Source organism: Dreissena polymorpha, chromosome 2 (assembly GCF_020536995.1).
Source record: "Dreissena polymorpha isolate Duluth1 chromosome 2, UMN_Dpol_1.0, whole genome shotgun sequence".
NCBI lineage: Eukaryota > Metazoa > Mollusca > Bivalvia > Myida > Dreissenidae > Dreissena > Dreissena polymorpha.
In genome coordinates this window covers 115,857,098-115,872,040 of record NC_068356.1, presented here as the reverse complement: position 1 = coordinate 115,872,040, position 14,943 = coordinate 115,857,098, and the positions used below count along the sequence as shown (strand labels likewise).

The window sequence follows — 14,943 nt, the reverse complement described above, 5'->3', positions numbered from 1 at the left end:
TTTTATTAAGATTAGACAAAATATGTGACTTAGAGGGTTAATAGATTTCCCTATAACTATAAAAGACAAATGCCCCACCCTAGGCAGACATATTTGTCATTTATTCAGAACCATTTTCAAATTGACCTAATTATTATAAATGCATGTCTGCACAAATTACATGATACGTGGGAAAAAATGTGACATCAAGATGGTTCACAAAGTTTCACATTAGCCATGGAAAGAAATCTGCCCTGCCCTCTTTGGCCATATTTTCCAAAGGACTGAAACCATTTTGAACCCAGCAAAGATATTATTGAAACTAATATGCAGCATGAATTTCATGAGAGGGCAAAAATAGTGACTTCTAAAGTGTGCAAAGACTTTATTTTAATGTGACCAAGACTAGTGTCCCAGTTTTCAACCCCACAAGACCCAGTTCAAACACCACGTAAACGTTGACAACAGACAAATTACGATGGACGACAAACAACAGACCAATGGTGATCAACACCGATTAACTGTTGTGATCAGGTGAGCTCAAAAAGATAACAAGAGGGCCAAGATGGCCCTAGTTCGCTCACCTGAGAGGAGTCGGTTCATTCAATCTTAACGAAATGTCAAACTTGACCTAGATATTGTCCAGACAAACATCCTGGTCAAGTTTCATCATTATTTCATCTGCGAGTCATGATCAATGTACCTATGAAGTTTCATGATCCTAGGCGTAAGCATTCTTGAGTTATCATCCGGAAACCATTTTTCTAAGTTGAGTCACCGTGACATTGACAGCCATTGTGTGACCTTGACCTTTGACCTAGTGACCTGATAATCAATAGGGGTCATCTTCGAGTCATGTTCAATATACCTATGAAGTTTCATGAACCTAGGCATAAGCGTTCTTGAGTTATCATCCAGAAACCATTTTACTATTTCAGGTCACCGTGACCTTTGACCTAGTGACCTGAAAATCAATAGGGGTCATCTGCGAGTCATGATCATTGTACCTATGAAGTTTCATGATCCTAGGCATAAGCGTTCTTGAGTTATCATCCAGAAACCATTTTACTATTTCAGGCCACCTTGACCTTGACCTTTGACCTAGTGACCTGAAAATCAATAGGGGTCATCTACGAGTCATGATCAATGTACCTATGAAGTTTCATGATCCTAGGCCTAAGCGTTCTTGAGTTATCATCCGGAAACCATTTTACTATTTCGGGTCATCGTGACCTTGACCTTTGACCTAGTGACCTGAAAATCAATAGGGGTTATCTGCGAGTCATGATCAATGTATCTATGACGTTTCATGATCCTAGGCATAAGTGTTCTTGAGTTATCATCCTGAAACCATTTTACCGCTTTGGGTCACCGTGACCTTGACCTTTGACCTAGTGACCTGAAAATAAATAGGGGTCATCTGCGAGTCATGATCAATGTATCTATGAAGTTTCATGATCTTAGGCATAAGTGTTCTTGAGTTATCATCCGGAAACCAATTTAACTATTTCGGGTCATCGTGACCTTGACCTTTGACCTAGTGACCTGAAAATCAATAGGAGTCATCTGCCAGTCATGATCAATGTACCTATGAAGTTTCATGATCCTTGGCATAAGCGCTCTTGAGTTATCATCCGGAAACCATCTGGTGGACAGACGGACCGACATGAGCAAAACAATATACCCCCTCTTCTTCGAAAGGGGGGGGAGGCATAATGAGAAAACTGCCCCCCTCCCAGCAGCCATGTTATTCAACTGACCGGAACCATTTTTGAACTCAACTCTCGTATCAAGGAAACAAATGTTCTGAGCAAGTTTCATGAAAATTGGGCCAAAAATGTGACTTCTACTGTGTTCACATGTTTTCACTATATACATATAGAGAAAAATGCCCCGCCCACTGGCGGCCATGTTTTTCCACCAATCCCGACCATTTTCAAACTTGTCCGAGATATCAATAAAACCAACGTTTTGACCAACTTTCATGATGATTGGGCAAAAATTGTGCCTTCAAGAGTGTTTACAAGGTTTCTCTAGAGCCAAATAGGGAAAACTGCCACTATATACATATAGAGAAAAATGCCCCGCCCACTGGCGGCCATGTTTTTTCACTGATCTCAACCATTTTCGAACTCGTCCGAGACATCAATTGAACCAATGTTTTGACCAACTTTCATGATGATTGGGCAAAAATTGTGACTTCTAGAGTGTATACAAGGTTTCTCTATAGCCTAATAAGGAAAACTGCCCCCCCCCCACTGGCGGCCATGTTTTTTAACGGATCGGAACCACTTTTGAACTCAACCAAGATATCATTAAGACAAACATTTTGACAAAGTTACATGAAGATTGGGCATGAAATGTGACTTCTACAGTGTTTACAAGGCTTTTCTTTTTTTTGACCTAGTGACCTAGTTTTTGACCCGGCACAACCCAGTTTCGAACTTGGCCAAGAATTCATTGGGACAATGCTTCTGACCAAGTTTCATGAAGATGGGACAAAAAATGTGGCCTCTAGAGTGTTTACGAGCAAATGTTAACGGACGGACGGACAAAGACCGGTCACAAAAGCTCACCTGAGCAATCAGGTGAGCAAAAAAGATTGGGTCACTGCCTTGATACAACTTGTATTTTTTAGATTATTATTAGTGTATATAAGTGTCCATAATGATATGCTAAAAGCATTAATGTTATTATTCATCTGATTATTTAAAGCCTTAATTATTTTTATTATAATTAGTAATTTGGTCAAATATACAAATAAGGATTGTTTATTTAAACTAAGCTCAATGACAAATAAATTGATCTCAATCAGTGTGTACCAGTGTGAAAAAACCTTCCAATGTTCAGAGAAAATAATGTGATTTGTTATTGACTGCATGTAAGATATATAAACAAGCTATCTTTTGTTTAATCAAAACTGCTGGAATGGAAAGGGTTGCTTGCTGGGATGGAAAATATTGCCTGAGTGAAAGTCATTAAGAAAGGATACCCATGGAAAAAGTCCAGCGGTCAACATATGACACAAACAGGTGGTATTTTAAAAACACAATTTGACAGATTGTAAAACGTATATGAATGACTGATAGTGTTATCATCTGGATTGTGACTATTGTATAAGACAATTACACATATAGTTGACTTTAAGCTTTTATCCCAATTTTAATTAATTTTGACTTTGAACCTGGCACCACTATTTTCAACACTTGCATCAAATAAGCTCAGCATGTTGTGAATGCTAACTGCTTATGGTAAGTGAAGTCTAAAGAAGCTGGGGCATGGCACACTTTTTGACAATGCTGCAAAGAAGCTTGTCTAAGTTATCATACCATGAACAAATTCTTCACAATGGCGACCTATGTAAAAGACCGAGCCAGTCAGATTGAGATAGCTCGATATTTCTAATCAGCATACCTCGCTGATTATCATTGATAAAGGTATAGGAAGCTCAGCTATAAATAGGACAGCATATTCTGGGAAAAAGATTTAATAATAGTTTGAAAACGTTAATTTTAAATCAGTTATATTATATCTATTATATGTTTATAAATCAATGAAACAACTATGCATTTTCTGTATTGTATTTGACATTTGTCGTGATTCAGTAAATAAATTGCAAATTAGAACGTGTATAATTAACTTTCAACGCGATCATGAGTGTAAAGAAAACGAATTATTTCGAACCTGCCATTTGTAAACATTGTAGCGACTATGGTATATAAACAGCTTAATTTAGCCGTATGACATCTGTGAAACTCGCTCTTATGCGTGCTTTCTCACTTTGCATATTTAATAAACTTTTCAAACAGAAATTACAGAGCCACATAAGTGCACATACTATGTTTGATAATTCATTCGTTTGTTGGATATTGTTTGCTGTTTTAAACACATATTATGTCATATCGCAGAGATTTAGTTAATCTTACCATGTGTTCATGGGCGAACTCACGTATTCAAGTGCTCTTACGACTATGTGCTCATACCTACTTTCGGGAATCATCATGAAATTATTGCCGAACTTAACGAACAAACATGCCTAAGCTTATTAAATTAGAGAAAAAAACAATAATCAAAAGAGAAAAATTATATGTTCATGCACATGGGCATGTGAAATCACATCCGTACACATAGCATCATTAACTTAGGAAAGGGAACAACCAAATATAAAGTTTGGCTTGATATACATGTGAAATTAAAGAGCATGGTGTTATTAAAGAGCATGTCAAGTTTTGAATTTATATGCTAAACCGTAATGTTATAACCCACAAACGTTTTACTGTAACAGAACGTTTTTTTAAGATAATTGGTACAGAAAATACACGTCGAATATCTTTTTAAAGATATTTCTTGTTATATTTGATCGAGAATGTAGCCCGCCTCCCAGTTTCGCTGAATGGATCAAGTTCCCGACGGGTACTACTTCCCCGTACCCCCAATTGTTTTCTTGTACGCTACATTTTTTGTACACTAATTTTTTCGTATCCAATTTTTTTTCGTACCCAAATTTTTGCGTGTACCCAAAAAACATTTCGTACCCAATTTGTTTTTCCTACCCAAATATTTTTTTCGTAACCAAATCTTTTTTCATACCCATTTTATTGGCATAATTTTTGTACCCAAAATGTTCGTACCCAATTTTTTCCTACCCAAAATTTTCGTACCCACATACACAATTGTGGTGATGTAGATAAACTTAAATAGATGCTTTTATATCAATCCTCTTCAAAAGCATTGTCACACCAGTACTGTCAGTACTTTGATTCAAGGTCTCACTACAGAGAGAATGATGGTTTCAAAACAAGACAGTTAGACATGGAAACAACTGCTTTGATTATCTTACAAGTCTTCCTCTAATTATCATGTTTTCTAGTTCATGGGAGATAATAAAATTTAACTTATATATTGCCATATACTGGAATTTGTCAATAAGCAAGTGAACAACATTATAGTCAAGCTGACATTGTCATGTGGTAATATACTCTCTACAAACTGCAACATGCAAAGCTGTTTTAGTGATACTGTATCAATAACTTTGTTATCCCTTTAATGAAATGTAGCTGAACATTTATTCACCTTTAGCTCTTCTAAACTCATATAGATCACCTGCAGATAAACCAGTTTAAAAAAACAAACTAAAAGGATTTCCTTGCAGAAATTACACACTGTTCATATTGTGAACATCCAAGTAATATCTAGAAATCTAGTTACTTTCATTGTCACTAAGTATCTATTTTATTATCTGGGTATTCACCACATACATCGGTGATCCTTTTTCAAGAATTCTGTTTATTCTAAGCTATTCCTTCTATAAGCACAGCATGGAAAATTATGTTAAAAAATTTACATTAAACCGCTTAAGCAAGAAACACTTGTGGCCTGATAAGAAACTATGTAAAGTGTGAGTGTGATGTGCCTGCTTTGCCTTTAGCCCTGATATGAATGCAAACTAGAAACCTATTAAATGTGAACAGTTAATATAGTATGTATGTACCAGTCCTTTGTCTCTGTTGCTACTTATACTGCCTATTTAACATAAATGACATTGACCTTTCAGCACCAAAGTTGGTGCATACAACATACAAACTTTAAATTAAGAGACATTTACCTCATGTACCCTAAAGAAATAGGACAGATGGTTACATCACAATCACTTATACAATCTAAGGGCTATGCACAAACTTTCAAATGTCCACTGAGATCTGTGAATGCAATACCAGAATGCACAATAAATTCGTTGGAAATATAAAAAATATGCATACAATCAAAGTGTCCACTGTGACATTGACCTTTAAGCAGTGCCAGGGTTGTTGAAATCCACATGTTATATTGATGTGATGATCATTTGTGCTTATTTATTTTGTAATCCCATCATGCACTACAAACCAATGGGCTCGACATTGAATTGCACAGTGCCACTTTCACTACAAACCAATAGACTGGACATTGAAATGCACAATGCCACTTTCACTACAAACCAATAGACTGGACATTGAAATGCACAATGCCACTTTGACTTAATACAATATAATGAACATGCAAAACTTTTAAGTGTCAATTCTGAAATCCACCTTTATTTGAGCAACATCTTGTTTTAATTCAATACCTCGTCTTCATATGATGATCATTTGCGCAAATTACTTTGTAAATAGTAATATTCACAACAAACTGTTATGGGGCTGACACAAATGCACTTTGAACATACACATTAAAAGAATTTGCAAAAACTCTAAGAACCCACTATGACCTTTACTTTGAAGCAAGAACAATTATTTATCACAAAGCACACTTTCTTGAAATCATTCTAATTTATGCCAATGTATTTTTAAATACAATAAGGCAACACCTTGACCTTGAAGCAACATGGTATTGGCTTTGTTGTCTAGTTATGATCCTTTGTTCCAATTAATTTCAAAATCCCATCAAGAACAACAAATTATGAGTGAATAACGAAATGTCTCACACAAACACACTAAAATCATAAATACACAAACAAATACACACACACCCATACACAGAGACAGGGGTAACACTATATTCGCTTCTGCTATTATAATTGCAGGGGGTTGGGGGGCGGCGTAAAAAAAGAAAAAGTTTGGAAACATTTTATTATTATTTTTTTTTAAATGTAAGTAAGACCTATTTATGGTAATCTTTTCATACAAAATACCAAAAACAGACACTATTGCCATGTCTGATGGGAGTATTAATACACCCATTTACTTACAACTAAATTTAGTTTGACTCTTTGCCTGCAGAGAAAAGAAATAGTTGCCTCAAGAAAGATGAATTAATGTACCAACTGGATCACTAACAAGCCGTGCAGTGGGGTGTGCTGGTGTGGATAATGACTAACAAATACACTCTACCCGATCAAAGTTCCCACTCCCGCCCCTGGGGGCAGGCAAAGTCCAGTATTTGCTCTTGTTAGAACTGTATCCCTGTAAAGTGGTTTGTAAACTAATTTTAAGAAAGATAGGACATTTAGTTCTAAAACACTTTGAACTGCAATACATTTCCGTATTATGATTTAGTATACGTTCTAATCTAAGTAGCCACAATATACACGAGTGAAAATGACTCATTATTTATACTGTATATACAAACAAATTTTCATTGCAAACTTCAGTGGCATGCAAGTCAACAGTACACTAACCTCTGTGTCTATGTTTGCGTTGCGAGGTCTACGCACAACAGGATCATCCTTAAATAAATAGGCAATCAGGTGTTATATTTCTACAACTAGCAGAGCATCACAAAGCTGGGGAGATTCATAACCTTAGTTGTAGAAGGTCTTTAACTATAGACCACAACAGTTGAGAAATTTAGTTTGGGGCTCATGATTTGACATAAAGAAGGTTCAAGAATATGGCTAGCAAATGTTGATGACCCTAGCAAGTAAAAATTAATAACTATGGCAGGAGACGGTTCATCACTGAAGCAAGAGGATGTTCATTAATATAGCTAGGAGCATTGTGACTTAAGCTAGAGAATGTTCATTAGTATAGCTAGGAGCCTTATGACTTAAGCTAGAGAATGTTCATTAGTATAGCTAAGAGTCTTGTGACTAAAGCTAGATAATATTCATTAGTATAGCTAGGAGCCTTGAGACTTAAGCTAGAGAATGTTCATTAGTATAGCTAGGAGCCTTGAGACTTAAGCTAGAGAATGTTCATTAGTATAGCTAGTAGTCTTGTGACTAAAGCTAGATAATGTTCATTAGTATAGCTAGGAGTCTTGTGACTAAAGCTAGAGAATGTTCATTAGTATAGCTAAGAGCCTTGTGACATAAGCTAGAGAATGTTCATTAGTATAGTTAGGAACCTTGTGACTAAAGCTAGAGAATGTTAATTAGTATAGCTAGGAGCCTTATGACTTAAGCTAGATAATGTTCATTAGTATATCTAAGAGCCTTGAGACTTAAGCTAGAGAATGTTCATTAGTATAGCTAAGAGCCTTGTGACTTAAGCTAGAGAATGTTCATTAGTATAGTTAGGAACCTTGTGACTAGAGCTAGAGAATGTTAATTAGTATAGCTAGGAGCCTTATGACTTAAGCTAAAAGATGTTCATTAGTATAGCTAGGAGCCTTGAAACTTAAGCTAGAGAATGTTCATTACTATATCTAGGAGCCTTGTGACTTAAGCTAGAGAATGTTCATTAGTATAGCTAAGAGCCTTGTGACTTAAGCTAGAGAATGTTCATTAGTATAACTAGGAGCCTTATGACTTAAGCTAGAGAATGTTCATTAGTATAGCTAAGAGTCTTGTGACTAAAGCTAGATAATGTTCATTAGTATAGCTAGGAGCCTTGAAACTTAAGCTAGAGAATGTTCATAAGTATAGCTAGGAGCCTTGAGACTTAAGCTAGAGAATGTTCATTAGTATAGCTAAGAGCCTTGTGACTTAAGCTAGAGAATGTTCATTAGTATAGCTAGGAACCTTGTGACTAAAGCTAGAGAATGCTTATTAGTTTAGCTAGGAGCCTTATGACTTAAGCTAGAGAATGTTCATTAGTATAGCTAGGAGCCTTGAAACTTAAGCTAGAGAATGTTCATTAGTATAGCTAGGAGCCTTGAGACTTAAGCTAGAGAATGTTAGTTAGTAAGCTGGTAGCATTGTGACTTAAGCTAGAGAATGTTCATTAGTATAGCTAAGAGCCTTGTGACTTGAGCTAGAGAATGTTCATTAGTATAGTTAGGAACCTTGTGACTAAAGCTAGCGAATGTTAATTAGTATAGCTAGGAGCCTTATGACTTAAGCTAGAGAATGTTTATTAGTATAGCTAAGAGCCTTGAAACTTAAGCTAGAGAATGTTCATAAGTATAGCTAGGAGCCTTGTGACTTAAGCTAGAGAATGTTCATTAGTATAGCTAAGAGCCTTGTGACTTAAGCTAGAGAATGTTCATTGGTATAGCTAGGAACCTTGTGACTAAAGCTAGAGAATGCTTATTAGTATAGCTAGGAGCCTTATGACTAAAGCTAGAGAAAGTTCATTAGTATAGCTAGGAGCCTTGAAACTTAAGCTGGAGAATGTTCATTAGTATAGCTAGGAGCCTTGAGACTTAAGCTAGAGAATGTTAGTTAGTTAGCTGGTAGCCTTGTGACTTAAGCTAGAGAATGTTCATTAGTATAACTAGAAGCATTGAGACTTAAGCTAGAAAATGTTAATTAGTAAGCTGGGAGCCTTGTGACTTATGCTTAAGAATGTTCATTAGTATAGCTAGGAGCCTTGAGACTTAAGCTAGAGAATGTTAATTAGTAAGCTGGGAGCCTTGTGACTTAAGCTAGAGAATGTTCATTAGTTAGCTAGGAGCATTGTGACTTAAGCTTAAGAATGTTCATTAGTATAGCTAGAAGCCTCATGACTTAAGCTAGAGAATGGTCATGAATATAGATAGGAGCCTCATGACTTAAGCTATAGAATGTTCATTAGTAAAGCTAGGAGTCTTAAGACTTAAGCTAGAGAATGTTCATTTGTTAGCTAGAAGCCTCATGACTAAAGCTAGAGAATGTTCATGGAATAGCTAGGAGCCTCATGACTAAAGCTAGAGAATGTTCATGGAATAGCTAGGAGCCTCATGACTAAAGCTAGAGAATGTTCATAGCATAGCTGGGAGCCTTGTGATTTACGCTAGGGAATGTTTATTAGTATAATTTGGAGCCGTGTGACTTAAGCTAGAGAACGGTCATTAGTATTGTTAGGAGCCTTGAGACTTAGGCTAGATAATGTTAATTAGTATTGAGACTTAAGCTAGATAATGTTAATTATTAAGCTAGGAGACTTGTGACTTAAGCTACAGAATGTTCATTAGTATAGCTAGGAGCCTCATGACTGAAGCAAGAGAATGTTCATTAGTATAGCTAGGAGTTTTGTGACTAAAGCTAGAGAATTTTCATGTAATAGCTAGGAGCCTTGTGACTTAAGGTAGAGAATGTTCATTAGTATAGCTAGGGACTTATGACTAAAGCTAGAGAATGTTCATTAGTATAGCTAGGGACTTGTGACTAAAGCTAGAGAATGTTCATTAGTATAGCTAGGGACTTGTGACTAAAGCTAGATAATGTAAATTAGTATAGCTAGGAGATTTTTTACTTAAGCTAGAGAATGTTCATTAGTATAGCTAGGTGCCTTGTGACCTAAGCTAGATTGCTCATGAGAATAGGAGCCTCACGAATTAAGCTAGATTGGTCATGGGTATATCTATGAGACTCATGACTAAAGGTAGAGAATGTTCATTAGTATAGCTAGGAAACTTGTAACTTAAGCTAGAGAATGTTCATCAGCATAGCTAAGAGCCTTGTGACTTAAGCTAGAGAATGCTCATTAGTATAGCTAAGAGCCTTGTGACTTAAGTTAGAGAATGTTCATTAGTAAGCTAGGAGTCTCATGACTAAAGCGAGAGAATGTTCATGGAATAGCTAGGAGCCTCATAACTAAATCTAGAGAATGTTCATGGAATAGCTAGGAGCCTCATGACTAAAGCTAGAGAATGTTCATAGAATAGCTGGGAGCCTTGTGAATTACGCTAGAGAATGTTTATTAGTATAGCTAGGAGCCCTGTTACTTAAGCTAGAGAATGGTCATTAGTATAGCTAGGAGCCTCATGACTGAAGCAACAGAATATATAGTATAGCTAGGAGTTATGTGACTAAAGCTAGAGAATTTTCATGGTATAGCTAGGAGCCTTGTGACTAAAGGTAGAGAATGTTCATTAGTATAGCTAGGGACTTGTGACTAAAGGTAGAGAATGTTCATTAGTATAGCTAGGGACTTGTGACTAAAGCTAGAGAATGTTCATTAGTATAGCTAGGAGCCTTGAAACTTAAGCTAGAGAATGTTCATTAGTATAGCTAAGAGCCTTGTGACTTAAGCTAGAGAATGTTAATTGGTATAGCTAGGGACTTGTGACTAAAGCAAGATAATGTAAATTAGTATACCGTAATTACTCAATGTTTTCGGACACTTAAAAATAATTATTTTTATTTGTGTCCGAAAACTTAAATACAAAAAATATTCTCAAAATATAGGTGTCCGAAAACTTAGAGTCGAAAATTGAAGTGTCCGAAAATAGCGTCCATTGTATCAACGACTACCGGTCATAGCACGCGCTTGTAAACTACCATATAGAATAAATTACAGTTATGTTTGCATTGCATTTTAAATAATTTTAAATGCTTAATTTATTTGACAGAAAGTTACTACAAGGTTGTACTTTGGCAAACGAGTTCAAAGAAGAGCATGTGATGTACCGATACTCGCTAGTATGAACCTGAAATTAACGCAATAAAAAAGCAAACTATGAATTCTTTGTTTGTTCGTTTCCGATAGTTGTTGTCTTACACCTTCTATTGGTCGTAAAACTTGCAATACAGTTCATCACACTTTGAAGCGTTTATTATTTGTAACAGCTATTTTACTGAGAATCGGCAATACCATTGCGGTAGATAATTGAACTTGTTAATTGGCACTACCCCTGATAATTGTCATAACGCTTATGCTATCGGGCGAAACCAATGTTTAATACCGGTTTACAAGGTTATTCACCCAATAATGCAAATGTAATGGTCCGTTGCCCTCAGGCATGCACCAGCCACATTTTATGATGTTAATCCAGTTGTAAAACCCTATGATCGAAGTGTCATTAGATATCGAAAACAGGACCGAAATTTGGTAAAATAGCGCAGTAAAATATACTGTCCGAAAACTTAGAGATATTAATTATGGACGAAAACTCGTGTGTCCGAAAATTAAGAGTCACGAAAAATAATTATTTTTGCTAAAAAAAGGGGTGTCCGAAAACTTAGAGTGTCCGAAAACATAGAGTAATTACGGTAGCTAGGAGCCGTGTTACTTAAGCTAGAGAATGGTCATAAGTATTGCTAGGAGCCTTGAGACTAAAGCTAGATAATGTTAATAAGTAAGCTAGGAGACTTGTGACTAAAGGTAGAGAATGTTCATTAGTATAGCTAGGAGCCGTGTTACTTAAGCTAAAGAATGGTCATAAGTATTGCTAGAAGCCTTGAGACTAAAGCTAGATAATGTTAATAAGTAAGCTAGGAGACTTGTGACTAAAGGTAGAGAATGTTCATTAGTATAGCTAGGGACTTGTGACTAAAGGTAGAGAATGTTCATTTGTATAGCTAGGGACTTGTGACTAAAGCTAGAGAATGTTCATTAGTATAGCTAGGGACTTGTGACTAAAGCTAGAGAATGTTCATTAGTATAGCTAGGGACTTGTGACTAAAGCAAGATAATGTAAATTAGTATAGCTAGGAGATTTTTGACTAAAGCTAGAGAATGTTCATTGGTATAGCTAAGAGCCTTGTGAATGAAGCAAGAAAATGTTCATTAGTATAGCTAGGAAACTTGTGACTTAAGCTAGAGAATGTTCATTAGTATAGATTGGAGCATTGTGAATAAATGTAGAGAATGTTAATTAGTAGAGCTAGGAGACTTGTGGCTAAAGCTAGTAAAGTTTAATAAGTAAAGCTAGGAGCCTCATGACTAAAGGTACAGAATGTTCATGAGTTTAGCTGGGAGCCTTGCGACACAAGCTAGATAAAGTTTATGGTAATAGCTAGGAGCCTCATGACTAAAGGTAGAGATTGTTCATAAGTATAAGTAGGAGACTTGTGACTTAAGCTACATAATGTTAATGAGCATAGTTAGGAGCCTCAAAAATAAAGCTAGGCAATGGTCATGAGATTAGCTGGGAACCTTGTGACTAAAGCTAGAGAAAGTTCATGATAATAGCTAGGAGCCTCATGACTATAAGAAAGATTGTTTATGAGTAAAGCTTGGAGCTACATGACTAAAGCTTGAGATTGTTTATGATTTAAGATAAGGTTAATGATTAACAATAAAAGAGGTAAATGACTAAAGGTAGAGAATATTCAAGAATAAAGCAAGATAGTGTTTATATCTAAAGCTAGATACAGTACATGTATATCTATAGCTAGAGACAGTACATATATAGCTAGAAGAGGTTCATGACTAAAGCAACAGGATGTTAATGACTATTGGTAAAGAAATTGTATGACTAATGAAAAAAAGTTCATGACTATAGCTAGAGAAGTTCAATTAATAAATTGAGAAGAATCATGAATTAGATGCCTCAACTATAGCTAGAGAAGGCTTATAAATAAGAGGTCTTGACAAAAGCTAGAGAAGGTTCATGAATAAGAGATCTTCACCATGCAAGATAAGGCTAATTAATAAAAATCTTTACCATAGCTAGAGAAGGCTAATGAATTTAAGATCTTTACCGTAGCTGGAGAAGGTTCATGAAGAGATTTTGACAATAACTAGAGAAGGCTAATGAATTAGAGGAATTTAATAAAGCTTAAGAGGGTTCATTTATTGAGCTAAGAAAGGTTCCCTTACAGAGGTTAATGACCACAGCCATATGAGATTCTGTTTTCTTTATTTAATTTTAAACGTAACTAAATATTGTGTAGTGTATGACAGTGAATGACGTGTCATACCTCTTCAATCATCTCTAGGGCACTGTCTTGAGAACTTGCGCTCGAAGAACCTGCAAAAACAACAACACAGGATTGGGTGCAAAACTGCTGTATCTGCCAAACACCTCCTAACATCCAACTAGGAACCACATCAGACTTTAGGACACATTGAGATTGCACTTAAAATGTAAATTTAAGAAATGCGTAGCTTGATTCTGCATTTCATCTGTGTATGAACGATCAGAAATTTTTTACCTAATTTAAATACATACCGACAGCATTTATGCATTAATAAGGCGTAGTTTTCCAGACTATTCATACACTGATGAAAAGCAGAAATGGTATAAAATTCTTATCATTACAACACCATATGTATAAAAGCTGATATTTTTCGGAACTATAAAAGCCACAAAGGACTTTTATTGACTTGCTTAAGATTCATGTTTCACTTTTGCTTTCATCTTGTTCAAACTGCACAATGTTAATGTTCATGCCAAACCATGACACCATTGCACTATTGACAAATGAAATACAACATTAAGATTTGCACAATACAATGACAACATTATACAAATTGTTGCAAAAAATAGTCAAGAATATTTGTGAGTTAATTTGTATACCGGGGTAGTTAGTGGGTAAATCATGAAATGAAGCACAGAAGATGAGAGCAGATTATCCAATCAGAATGAAGCTTTAGTGTGAATGTTGCAGTTATAAACTAGGATTATGCCTCAAGAAAGCAATGTCTATTTGACAATAGAAAATGTTGTAATTATAATGCACAATACTAAGCAGAAAGCCATGACACTATAACAGCACTAACATAATCACATGCACAATAGTTTCTTGTATCAAATGAGTTTCATCATGGGGAAATGGGTCTCATGTCATATTCAGAAAGTATAGCTCTAAACTTTCCTGTGCATGCACACAATCTGTTCAGGAGTTACCCTGTTCCCATTGAGATTATGACACCTTTCCTGACTTAATAGCAGACAGGGTAGCTCCTTTCTGGACTGCACAGATGAGCAGACTAGTCTGGAGCTATTCTGGCTTCATGAGGCATAAGAACCATATTTGCATGATGAGGCAACACAAAATAATAGAAATTTTACAGCTGTAAGAAATGAACATTTTTTTCTATTCCCTTTACTGATATTTACTTGATTTTTCTAACAAATTGAGATGAAACTGTATGTGAAATTTACAGATCAAGTACTTACATAAAACTTAATCTTACTATAAAAGGATAAATTCAAACAATACAACATAAATTTCCAAGAACAATTGAACCACATGAACAAAATTGATGCCTGCAGTGAACATACTTGAGGTTGAGGTGTTGCTGGCAGTGCTGTCCCTGTTACTGGACTGGTGCGGCCCGCTCGGCTTCTTCATGATGTCCCAGGTGCAGTAGCTGTTTGACCGCGCCCCAGTATTCACGTGATGCTGCAGGAAGATAACACAGAGTTCACATTTGCATACATATTTTATCTTATTAG

The 14,943-nt window shown here is 35.9% G+C and overlaps 1 protein-coding gene across 5 annotated transcripts in view; it reads right to left on the bottom strand.

The window, feature by feature from the left end:
- Positions 1–14,943, bottom strand: part of LOC127868621 (phosphoinositide 3-kinase adapter protein 1-like) — a 74,069-nt gene that overhangs the window by 2,380 nt on the left and 56,746 nt on the right. For 4 of the 5 annotated variants that reach the window (XM_052410521.1, XM_052410524.1, XM_052410523.1 and 1 more), the window contains exons 11-14: positions 14,770–14,890; positions 13,463–13,512; positions 7,133–7,180; positions 6,846–6,917 (exon numbers count right to left, since the gene is read on the bottom strand). In XM_052410521.1, the coding sequence (XP_052266481.1) occupies positions 6,846–6,917; positions 7,133–7,180; positions 13,463–13,512; positions 14,770–14,890 (291 nt within the window). The remainder of the gene's footprint in view (positions 1–6,845; positions 6,918–7,132; positions 7,181–13,462; positions 13,513–14,769; positions 14,891–14,943) is intronic. The other variant, XM_052410525.1, reaches the window with a different exon arrangement.